This window comes from Stenella coeruleoalba (genome assembly GCF_951394435.1).
Source record: "Stenella coeruleoalba genome assembly, chromosome: 4".
Lineage (NCBI taxonomy): Eukaryota > Metazoa > Chordata > Mammalia > Artiodactyla > Delphinidae > Stenella > Stenella coeruleoalba.
Window position 1 is genome coordinate 33,607,610 of NC_137149.1, and position 12,329 is coordinate 33,619,938.

Here is a 12,329-nt window from a genome sequence, read left to right on the forward strand (position 1 = left end):
TCCCTCTCTCTCTCTCTCCCTTCCTCCCACTCAACCATCTAATCTACCATTTTAGTTCAGATGTAATCGTGACTTTCCATTCCCCAGTGCCAAGAAAGCTAGATGCTTCTGGGTATTTTTCTATTGGAGTGGGCACTGTCGCAGTATCCCTTCCCAGGATTCGGAAATACGAGATGGGGGACGTTACTGGGATTTAGAGCCTGGTAGGAAAGCTAAACATCCTCCAACACAAGGGTAACTCAATGAAGATTTGTCTGACCCCAAATGCCAATAATACCATTACAAAAATGCCAATTTCAAGGATCTTCAAGATGATGGAGTCTATTATATCTTTTAATAATCCTTGAAATACTACTATGAAATAATAATACCTATGGAACACAAGATACTAAATTTAAATTAGTATTACTCAGACTGGTTTGCCACCCAAATACTTTCTTGGCTCAACCTTTTTTTTTTTTTTTACATCTTTATTGGAGGATAATTGCTTTACAATGGTGTGTTAGTTTCTGCTTTATAACAAAGTGAATCAGTTATACATATACATATGTTCCCATATCTCTTCCCTCTTGTGTCTCCCTTCCTCCCACCCTCCCTATCCCACCCCTCTAGGTGGTCACAAAGCACCGAGCTGATCTCCCTGTGCTATGTGGCTGCTTCCCAATAGCTATCTACTTTACGTTTGGTAGTGTATATATGTCCATACCATTCTCTCACTTTGTCACAGCTTACCCTTCCCCCTCCCCATATCCTCAAGTCCATTCTCTAGTAGGTCTGTGTCTTTATTCCTGTCTTACCACTAGGTTCTTCATGACATTTTTTTTTTCTTATATTGCATATATATGTGTTACCATACGGTATTTGTCTTTCTCTTTCTGACTTACTTGACGCTGTATGACAGACTCTAGGTCCATCCACCTCACTACAAATAACTCAATTTCATTTCTTTTTATGGCTGAGTAATATTCCATTGTATACATGTGCCACATCTTCTTTATCCATTCATCCGATGATGGACACTTAGGTTGTTTCCATCTTCTGGCTATTGTAAATAGAGCTGCAATGAACATTTTGGTACATGACTCTTTTTGAATTATGGTTTTCTCAGGGTATATGCCCAGTAGTGGGACTGCTGGGTCATATGGTAGTACTATTTGTAGTTTCTTAAGGATCCTCCATACTGTTCTCCATAGTGGCTGTACCGATTCACATTACGACCAGCAGTGCAAGAGTGTTCCCTTTTCTCCACACCATCTCCAGCACTTATTGTTTCTAGATTATTTGATGAAGGCCATTCTGACTGGTGTGAGATGATACCTCATTGTAGTTTTGATTTGCATTTCTCTAATGATTAATGATGTTGAGCATTCTTTCATGTGTTTGTTGGCACTCTGTATATCTTCTTTGGAGAAATGTCTATTTAGGTCTTCTGCCCATTTTTGGATTGGGTTGTTTGTTTCTTTGTTATTGAGCTGCATGAGCTGCTTGTAAATTTTGGAGATTAATCCTTTGTCAGTTGCTTCATTTGCAAATATTTTCTACCATTCTGAGGGATGTCTTTTGGTCTTGTTTATAGTTTCCTTTGCTGTGCAAAAGCTTTGAAGGTTCATTAGGTCCCATTTGTTTATTTTTGTTTTTATTTCCATTTCTCTAGGAGGTGGGTCAAAAAGGATCTTGCTGTGATTTATGTCATAGAGTGTTCTGCCTATGTTTTCCTCTAAGAGTTTGATAGTTTCTGGCCTTACATTTAGGTCTTTAATCCATTTTGGGCTTATTTTTCTGTATGGTGTTAGAGAGTGTTCTAATCTCATACTTTGACAAATACCTGTCCAGTTTTCCCAGCACCACTTATTGAAGAGGCTGTCCTTTCTCCACTGTACATTCCTGCCTCCTTTATCAAAGATAAGGTGACCATATGTGCGTGGGTTTATCTCTGGGCTTTCTATCCTGTTCCATTGATCTATCTTTCTGTTTTTGTGCCAGTACCATACTGTCTTGATTACTGTAGCTTTGTAGTATAGTCTGAAGTCAGGAAACCTGATTCCTCCAGCTCCGTTTCTCTTTCTCAAGATTTCTTTGGCTATTCGGGGTCTTTTGTGTTTCCATAGAAACTGTGAAATTTTTTGTTCTAGTTCTGTGAAAAAATGCCAGTGGTAGTTTGATAGGGATTGCATTGAATCTGTAGATTGCTTTGGGTAGTAGAGTCATTTTCACAATGTTGATTCTTCCAATCCAAGAACATGGTATATCTCTCCATCTATTTGTAACATCTTTAATTTCTTTCATCAGTGTCTTATAATTTTCTGCATACAGGTCTTTTGTCTCCCTAGGTAGGTTTATTCCTTGGTATTTTATTCTTTTTGTTGCAGTGGTAAATGGGAGTGTTTTCTTGATTTCACTTTCAGATTTTTCATCATTAGTGTATAGGAATGCCAGAGATTTCTGTGCATTAATTTTGTATCCTGCTACTTTATCAAATTCATTGATTAGCTCTAGTAGTTTTCTGGTAGCATCTTTAGGATTCTCTATGTATAGTATCATGTCATCTGCAAACAGTGACAGCTTTACTTCTTCTTATCCGATTTGGATTCTTTTATTTCCTTTTCCTCTCTGATTGCTGTGGCTAAAACTTCCAAAACTATGTTGAATAAGAGTGGTGAGAGTGGGCAACCTTGTCTTGTTCCTGATCTTAGTGGAAATGCTTTCAGTTTTTCACCATTGAGGACGATGTTGGCTGTGGGTTTGTCATATATGGCCTTTATTATGTTGAGGAAAGTTCCCTCTATGCCTACTTTCTGGAGGGTTTTTATCATAAATGGGTGTTGAATTTTGTCAAAAGCTTTCTCTGCATCTACTGAGATGACCATATGGTTTTTCTCCTTCAATTTTTTAATAGGGTGTATCACATTGATTGATTTGCATATATTGAAGAATCCTTGCATTCCTGAAATAAACCCCACTTGATCATGGTGTATGAGACTCTTAATGTGCTGTTGGATTCTGTTTGCTAGTATTTTGTTGAGGATTTTTGCATCCATGTTCATCAGTAATATTGGCCTGTAGTTTTCTGTCTTTGTGACATTCTTGTCTGGTTTTGTTATCAGGGTGATGGTGGCCTCGTAGAATGAGTTTGGAGTGTTCCCTCTTCTATATTTTGGAAGAGTTTGAGAAGGATAGGTGTTAGCTCTTCTCTAAATGTTTGATAGAATTCGCTTGTGAAGCCATCTGGTTCTGGGCTTTTGTTTGTTGGAAGATTTTTTTTTTTTTTTTTTTTTTTTTTGCAGTACGCGGGCTGCTCACTGCTGTGGCCTCTCCCATTGCAGAGCACAGGCTCCAGACGCGCAGCATCAGTGGCCATGGCTCACAGGCCCAGCCGCTCGTGGCATGTGGGATCTTCCCGGACCGGGCACGAACCTGTGTCCGCTGCATCGGCAGGTGGACTCTCAAGCACTGTGCCACCAGGGAAGCCCCTGTTGGAAGATTTTTAATAACAGTTTCAATTTCAGTGCTTGTGATTGGTCTGTTCATATTTTCTATTTCTTCCTGATTCAGTCTTGGCAGGTTGTGCATTTCTAAGAATTTGTCCATTTCTTCCAGGTTGTTCATTTTATTGGCATAGAGTTGCTTGTAGTAATCTCTCATGATCTTCTGTATTTCTGCAGTGTCAGTCGTTACTTATCCTTTTTCATTTCTAATTCTATTGATCTGAGTCTTCTCCCTTTTTTTCTTGATGAGTCTGGCTAATGGTTTATCAATTTTGTTTATCTTCTCAAAGAACCAACTTTTAGTTTTATTGATCTTTGTTATCATTTCCTTCATTTCTTTTTCATTTATTTCTGATCTGATCTTTGTGATTTCTTTCCTTCTGCTAACTTTGGGGGTTTTTTGTTCTTCTTTCTCTAATTGCTTTAGGTGCAAGGTTAGGTTGTTTATTCGAGGTGTTTCCTCTTTCTTAAGGTAGGGTTGTATTGCTATAAACTTCCCTCTTACAATTGCTTTTGCGGAATCCCATAGGTTTTGGGTTGTTGTGTCTCCACTGTCATTTGTTTCTAGGTATTTTTTGATTTCCTCTTTGATTTCTTCACTGATCACTTTGTTTTAAATAGTGCATTGTTTAGCCTCCTTGTGTTTGTATTTTTTACAGATCTTTTCCTGTACTTGATATCTAGTCTCATAGCGTTGTGTTCAGAACAGATACTTGATACAATTTCAATTTTCTTAAATTTACCAAGGCTTGTTTTGTGACCCAAGATATGATCTATCCTGGAGAATGTTCCATGAGTACTTGAGAAAAATGTGTATTCTGTTGTCTTTGGATGGAATGTCCTGTAAATATCAATTAAGTCCATCTTGTTTAATGTATCATTTAAAGCTTGTGTTTCCTTATTTATTTTCATGTTGGATAATCTGTCCAATGGTGAAAATGGGGTGTTACCGTACCCTACTATGAATTTGTTACTGTCGATTTCCCCTTTTATGGCTGTTAGTATTTGCCTTATGTATTGAGGTGCTCCTATGTTGGGTGCATAAATATTTACAATTGTTATATTTTCTTCTTGGATTGATCCCTTGATCATTATGTAGTGTCCTTCTTTGTCTCTTCTAATAGTCTTTATTTTAAAGTCTATTTTGTCTGATATGAGAATTGCTACCCCAGCTTTCTTTTGGTTTCCATTGCATGGAATATCTTTTTCCATCCCCTCACTTTCAGTCTGTATGTGTCTCTAGGTCTGAAGTGGGTTTCTTGTAGACAGCATATATATGGGTCGTCTTTTCGTATCCATTCAGCCAGTCTGTGTCTGTTGGTGGGATCATTTAATCCTTTTACATTTAAGGTAATTATCGATATGTATGTTCCTATTACCATTTTCTTAATTGTTTTGGGTTTGTTATTGTAGGTCTTTTCCTTCTCTTTTGTTTCTTGCCTAGAGAAGATCCTTTAGCATTTGTTGTAAAGCTGGTTTGGTGGTGCTGAACTCTCTCAGCTTTTGCTTGTCTGTAAAGGTTTTAATTTCTCTATCAAATCTGAATGAGATCCTTGCTGGGTAGAATAATCTTGGTTGTAGGTTTTTCTCCTTCATCACTTTAAATATGTCCTGCCACTCCCTTCTGGCTTGCAGAGTTTCTGCTGAAAGATCAGCTGCTAACCTTATGGGGATTCCCTTGTGTGTTATTTGTTGTTTTTCCCTTGCTGCTTTTAATATGTTTTCTTTGTATTTAATTTTTGACAGTTTGATTAATATGTGTCTTGGCATGTTTCTCCTTGGATTTATCCTGTAAGGGACTCTCTGTGCTTCCTGGACTTGATTAACTATTTCCTTTCCCATATTAGGGAAGTTTTCAACTATAATCTCTTCAAATATTTTCTCAGTCCCTTTCTTTTTCTCTTCTTCTTCTGGAACCCCTATAATTCAAATGTTGGTTCATTTAATGTTGTCTCAGAGGTCTCTGAGACTGTCCTCAGTTCTTTTCATTCTTTTTTCTTTATTCTGCTCTGCAGTAGTTATTTCCACTATTTTATCTTCAAGGTCACTATCCGTTCTTCTGCCTCAGTTATTCTGCTATTGACCCCTTCTAGAGTATTTTTAATTTCATTTATTGTGTTGTTCATCATTGCTTGTTTCATCTTTAGTTCTTCTAGGTCCTTGTTAAATGTTTCTTCCTTTTTCTCTATTCTATTTCTAAGATTTTGGATCATCTTTACTATCATTTTTCTGAATTCTTTTTCAGGTAGACTGCCTACTTCCTCTTCATTTGTTAGGTCTGGTGGGTTTTTATCTTGCTTCTTCATTTGCTGTGTGTTTTTCTGTCTTGTCATTTTGCTTACCTTACTGTGTTTGGGGTCTACTTTTTGCAGGCTGCAGGTTTGTAGTTCCCGTTGTTTTTGGTGTTTGTCCCCAATGGCTAAAGTTGGTTCAGTGGGTTGTGTAGGCTCCCTGGTGGAGGGGACTAGTGCCTGTGTTGTGGTGGATGAGGCTGGATCTTGTCTTTCTGGTGGCAGGTCCACGTCTGGTGGTGTGTTTTTGGGTGTCTGTGGACTTATTATGATTTTAGGCAGCCTGTCTGCTAATGGGTGGGGTTGTGTTCCTGTCTTGCTCGTTGTTTGGCATAGGGTGTACAACACTGTAGCTTGCTGGTCGTTGAGTGAATTTGGGTGTTGATGTTGAGATGGAGATCTCTGGTAGATTTTCACCGTTTGATATTACGTGGAGCTGGGAGGTCTCTTGTGGACTAGTGTCCTGAAGTTGGCTCTCCCACCTCAGAGGCACAGCCCTGATGCCTGGCTGGAGCACCAAGAGCCTTTCATTCACATGGCTCCTCAATTTGGGATGATTTGTTGTCTCTTCAGGTATTCCACAGATGCAGGTACATCAAGTAGATTGTGGAGATTTAATCTGCTGTTCATGAGGCTGCTGGGAGAGATTTCCCTTTCTCTTCTTTGTTTGCACAGTTCCCGGGGCTCAGCTTTGGATTTGAACCTATGTTTCTTCATCTCCCTTGAAGGTCTTGTTTTCTTTTTCCATGGACAGTGGCCCTTTCTCCCATCCTCATGTGTGCAGAATTTTATCTACTGAACAGAAGGAACAGCTTATCCAGAGATCCAGGCAACTTCTGGGAAATAAGACTGCCATAAATTCCCTCTTTGGGGCATGTCTATTTGTGTGTTAAGAACTTTCAGACTTTGAGCATTTTTTCCCCCGACCTGGGTTCTGAAACTGGCTGGAGTTGGAATACAGCCCAAGCATGTTTTTAATGATTCCCAATATATGTTTTATGATTCTGTATATTTTACAGAACTCTTAGAAAACAAATATTTTACCACAGAACAGAAGATATATGACTCAAATAAAGCACTTTCTGAATAGGAAGGCCTTAATTTCCAGTGTATAATATGTTAATAAAAGTCACACCCTCAGAAAGTATCTTTGCTTCTCATGTAAAAACTCCAGAGACTCCTCTAAGAAAATCACATCTTTCTAACTTAATAAATCCCTGATACACCATATGCAGACTTAAACTAAATATTGATTTAAAAAGCTGCACAGACACTGACTACCCTAGAAACACAGTCTGCAGCCCTCTTAAATTTTGATTATAGTAAAAGCCTCACTAATCCACTTCAAAATATTTAGTGATAAAAAAATCTCCTGTTTAAATCTACTAATTTTAACATTAGTATTTGCTTTAGTGCATGTTTTATTTTTAACTGCGAAAAAGTAAATGAAAAGCAGCTTTTCTCTTAACCCTACTATTTCATTTGTATTCATCTGCGGGTATAAATAACTTACAAAGTCATCAGAGGGATTTGGGGCATTACTTGGAGCCTCTGAATAGCCCCTCTCATCCTCATCTTTGTTGTGTGAAATCTCTTGGAGCTCCATTACACTCTGCAGAGCTAAAGGCATGGCATCCTGAAACCCAAGAACAAAGTTACCAAAGGGCAATGTTCTGAAGTCAGTACAATTAAATGTATCCTAAAAGTGCACTTCATCAACGTAACTATTACCACTGAGAGAAAAAGAAAAAAAGGAAGGAAAAAATTTTATGAACACTTTGTACAATCAGGTTACCTATAACAATCTATTTCCTTACTTTTCCCCCATGTCACTTTCTCATACTGCTCCGTAGTTATGACACCCTTTTTTTTTTTAACATCTTTATTGGAGTATAATTGCTTTACAATGGTGTGTTATTTTCTGCTGTATAACAAAGTGAATCAGCTATATGTATACATATATCCCCATATCCCCTCCCTCTTGCGTCTCCTTCCCACCCTCCCTATCCCACCCCTCTAGGTGGTCACAAAACACAGAGCTGATCTCCCCGTGCGATGCAGCTGCTTCCCACTTGCTATCTATTTCACATTTGGTAGTGTATATATGTCAATGATACCCTCTTACTTCGTCCCAGCTTACCCTTCTCCCTCCCCGTGTCCTCAAGTCTATTCTCTACGTCTGCATCTTTATTCCTGTCCTGTCCCTTGACACCCTCTTTTATTATGTGAAGTCCATCTTAAATTCCCTCTTTAGCCATTCTTCATCATTCAATTCTTACAGATCTCTTATTTTAAAAATCACTCTTGTTTTATGTCTTTAGTTTTCCTTAGTGAATTTAATCTTCTCTTTAAGAGAACATGCTCGTACTTTTTCTGAATCAATTAGTGGAAATGGAAGACTTTTCTGTAGATATTCCCAAGAGGCACTGACTCCTTGAAAAGTATATCAAGGACAGGGTTCTCACTGCCCTCTGGATGTTATAGCTATGTTTTTGTTTTCCTTTCACAGAAAGCAGTGCTTTAGGAAGAGATTAGCAAACCTGACTGCAAAATCAGGCTTTGCATCAGTTAATGAATAAGAAAAGAATGTGGCTTGTTGGTTATGTGACATAGAACCTTGTCTCCAAATCACTATGCCTGTCAACTTAATCTTCTGTTGGTGTGATAGTCTATCAAAGAATGCAAACATCTTCCAAAACAGACATCCAAAAGAAAAACTGGAAAATAGAAAGGAACAATTTTTAAACTAACTTACATGTAATTCTACTAACTTTCTATGTCTCATAGTCATGACCATTGTCAGGATGTTGTTAAGGACACTATGTCCCCTTTATGAGATCCATCAGAAGAAACTCCTGACTGGTCTTTCTACTGAACATAATTATACTGTACTCCAGCTGGTTTGTCTAAGTCAGTGATTCTCAACAAGGGCAGGAAAACCTAGGGGACTGGAAATTTGTGGAGGTGTTTTTGTCTTCTACTCTGATTGTGTGGGGATATTTGCATACTGTGTTCATAATATTTTGTTAGAACATGTTTTCCTTTATATTGATTCTTTTATGTATACCTACATACCCAAGGTTAAATTATCTATGAATTTCATTCAGAACTGTAAAGGGGGCATTACAAAACACTGGTTATAAAATAAATAGAGGTGTTTGGTTTGTCTTAGAATTGTGTGATCATATACCCCTTTTTGGGTTGGCTGCTAGGTAGCCTACAGCTAAATTTAAGATGCACATGTGGGTTTTAGGGCATTTATATTATGCATTTTTTACTTTTTAACTCCTCTAATTTTATGTTATGTCTCCTTTTGATTTTCTTTTTTCCTTCAGTGCTACTCTTAAATTTGTAAATATGTGTTTCAGGTACTGGAAAGAGATATGTTAGTATAATCAAACAAATCACATTTCTGCCTTGTCTGCCATTTTGCATTAATTAACTCATCCCTTTTATAGAGAAAACATGCTGATGGTCCAGCCCTACGTGGCAATCATATGAACAAACGTCCCACCATATGGCAATTTGGATTGGGAGAAGGATGGAAGAGGTAAGGGAACAAAGAGCAAAACCCAAGTCTTTATATTAGCTTCCTTCACCAGCAGCTTGCAGCCTCCCAAATTTGATACAATAAGCATCATCATATAAATGATGAACAGTCACATTTACTCTTCATAATAACCAGAGACATCAAGACCTTTCTGTGGAAACATTGAAAACAGTTGTGTCTTACCCACCTGTACATGTTGAAGACAGAATGAAATGTTCTTCACACAGTGCCTCACAGTCTTTTCTAAAGATCTAAATAGTTTTTCTTCTCTATTAAAGGTATTGTCTTTCACCTAAAATATAGATGAAATTATTTATTTTTATAACTCAAAGGAATCTGGTATTTAAAAATATTACAAACCGTATTGGCCTAGCACATTACAAAAAACTCCTTGTTGAGATGAAAACTTTTCATGCTACGCTCTTTTTTTTTAACGTCTTTATTGGAGTATAATTGCTTTACAATGGTGTGTTAAGTTTCTGCTTTATAACAAAGTGAATCAGCTATACATATACATATATCCCCATATCTCCTCCCTCTTGAGTCTCCCTCCCACCCTCCCTATCCCACCCCTCTAGGTGGTCACAAAGCACCCAGCCGATCTCCCTGTGCTCTGCAGCTGCTTCCCACTAGCTATCTATTTTACATTTGGTAGTGTATATATGTCCATGCCACTCTCTCACTTCATCCCAGCTTCCCCTTCCCCCTCCCCGTGTCCTCGAGTTCATTCTCTACATCTTACGCTGACTGTCTTAACACAGAACTTTCTGTGTCCAGCACGTGGCACAACTGATGTTCAAATAGTGTAACAAAACCGCATGGTGCCGCTTAATTTGCTGTTCAGTTTTCACATTGCTTCACCTATGTCACGGTAGCTGTGGGATGTAAAATTTTTCTCTGCAGTTTTTAATAGCATGTATTATGTGTGTACTCAAATGACACTGCATTTGTGGCTCTATAAAATAATTAATAAAATTAAAAATTAAATAAAAATATTTGATCTATTGATTAGAATTTATTGTTTTGCTGATATGACTCATCCCAATTTATTTCACAGTGGTTATTTAGAAAATACTCTTAGGGTCTTGGCTAAAGAAATATGATAATTCTTTAGCAACTCAAATTTGAAAGATGATGAAAAATCTTAACAAAAACCGTTCTTCTGTTAGGAAAACTCTGCAGAGTTAAGATAGTGATCACATGTGTTCAGTTATTTTTTTGTTATCTTACATGTATACCTACTAGCATTCAGAAAAAGATGCTTTTTTATATGCTTGTGGCAATTTCTAGGAAGACACATTATTCTATCAATGATGAGAAGTATTTCTTGGTGTTCAAAAAGGCTACAAGATATCAGAACCAGCTTTGTGTTGGCAAAATCTGTGTGAACACACACCTGTTTTGTGGAATATGTTGTGTATTCTTCAGTTTGGTACTGGCTAATAACCATAGCTGTTCTCAGTTCCTACATTTGTTAATTTAAGGTGGTTGACCTTAGAACTGAATGCATAGAAAATGGTGACATTTTATTTTAGTAGTTTAAAACCACTTAATATTATTTATCTAGAAAGCTTTTCATTAAATAGGCAGCATAGTTCTTTGTAATCCACACAAAATTCATCACCCTCTGCCTTAGCATCTCTATGCTCTGACCCAGTTTGAGGCATATAACAATATGTTGGGCAGAGTTTTTAAAAAGCAGTTTTCAAGGACCAGCCATTTTACTTTGTATATCTTGGCCGAGACCCACATGATGCTAAAGTAAGAGGTTCAAGGATCACACGATGAAAAATGCTGCCTAGTTTTACTTCTTTATTGCCAAGCCTTCTCTTGTTGCTTTATTTTGTTGGAATGTGCTGCTGCCCTGCAAAATCCTGTTTATTTTTTTTAAGGACTTGCTCAACTGTCACCCCCTGCTAAAAATCCTTCCTCTAGTTCCTATTCTTTCCACTCCATAAAATTAATTGTACCCTCCTATGTGCTCTTACAACACTAATGATTTAAGTAATTTTCTCCACTGATGGATTGCAAACATTGAGATGAAGTATTTTTTCTTAATATAGTAATCACTAACATTTATTAAACACTAACTATGTTCTGGACACTTGTGCTAAAACCTGTCTTCCACTTTCTCATTTTAATTCTTATACAACCCTATGGGTTAGATGCTATGATAAATCCCATTTTAGAGATAAAGAAACAGAAGTTCCAGGAGGTGTGGCAGAGATTGTGAGCAGTCCTGCTATTGACCTTCTACCCATGGTGCCTGCAACTCTAGTTTAAGATGGACACGGCTGCCCTGCTAGAGACAACCCTTTCCAGACTCCCTTGCAGCTGGCTCTGCCTTTGTAACTGGGTTTGGGCAAATAAGTTGTGAGTGAAAGTGATATGTTTCATTTCTGAATCTTGGCCTTAGAACATTTCCCTTGGGACTTTGAATGAAGACATGGCAGTGACCCAGCTTCAGTGAGGCAGATGAAGACCATATATTTAGGGAACATCGCAGTGCAAAACTAGGAAAAACTGGGTTCCTGAAAGATCTTGTGCAGCACAGCCCATCTGCACTATTTTAAGAGAGAGAAATAAATGACTGTCTGACTTAAGCTGCTATGTTTTGGAATCTCTTTGTGACAGAAGCATGGCCTTTACCCTAACTAATACAGAAAGTTAAAGAAACTTACCCATGTTAATAGTTAGGTCCAGGATTCCAACCCAAACCATCTGAATTTAGAACCTCTCTGCATTTGCAATCTCTAACAGTGTCGAGTAAGAGTTCAATACATGTGTGATGAATGGAATAGAATCTTCCTCTTGGGTAATCGTTTTATACCCTAACTCCACCAAATATTTCACTTGAGCTGCTGACAAGTGCAAAATTGACTGATTTGAGATTTATCTTTTCTACAGTCCAGCCTATGCAGCTGATTTTCTGATTAACAGTGAAATGCTTCATTGCTGACAGGACATCCTCTCGAAAGATTAAGGGGAAAAATCTAATTGATA

General features: G+C 37.7%; 1 protein-coding gene across 1 annotated transcript in view; it reads right to left on the minus strand.

The window, feature by feature from the left end:
* The window catches only part of ARHGEF38 (Rho guanine nucleotide exchange factor 38), a gene marked incomplete at its 3' end in the record, with an annotated part of 152,975 nt that overhangs the window by 17,903 nt on the left and 122,743 nt on the right, over positions 1-12,329 (minus strand). Inside the window, exons 8-9 of the mRNA XM_079920519.1 lie at positions 9,514-9,618; positions 7,290-7,412 (exon numbers count right to left, since the gene is read on the minus strand). Coding sequence (XP_079776645.1) covers positions 7,290-7,412; positions 9,514-9,618 — 228 coding nt within the window. The remainder of the gene's footprint in view (positions 1-7,289; positions 7,413-9,513; positions 9,619-12,329) is intronic.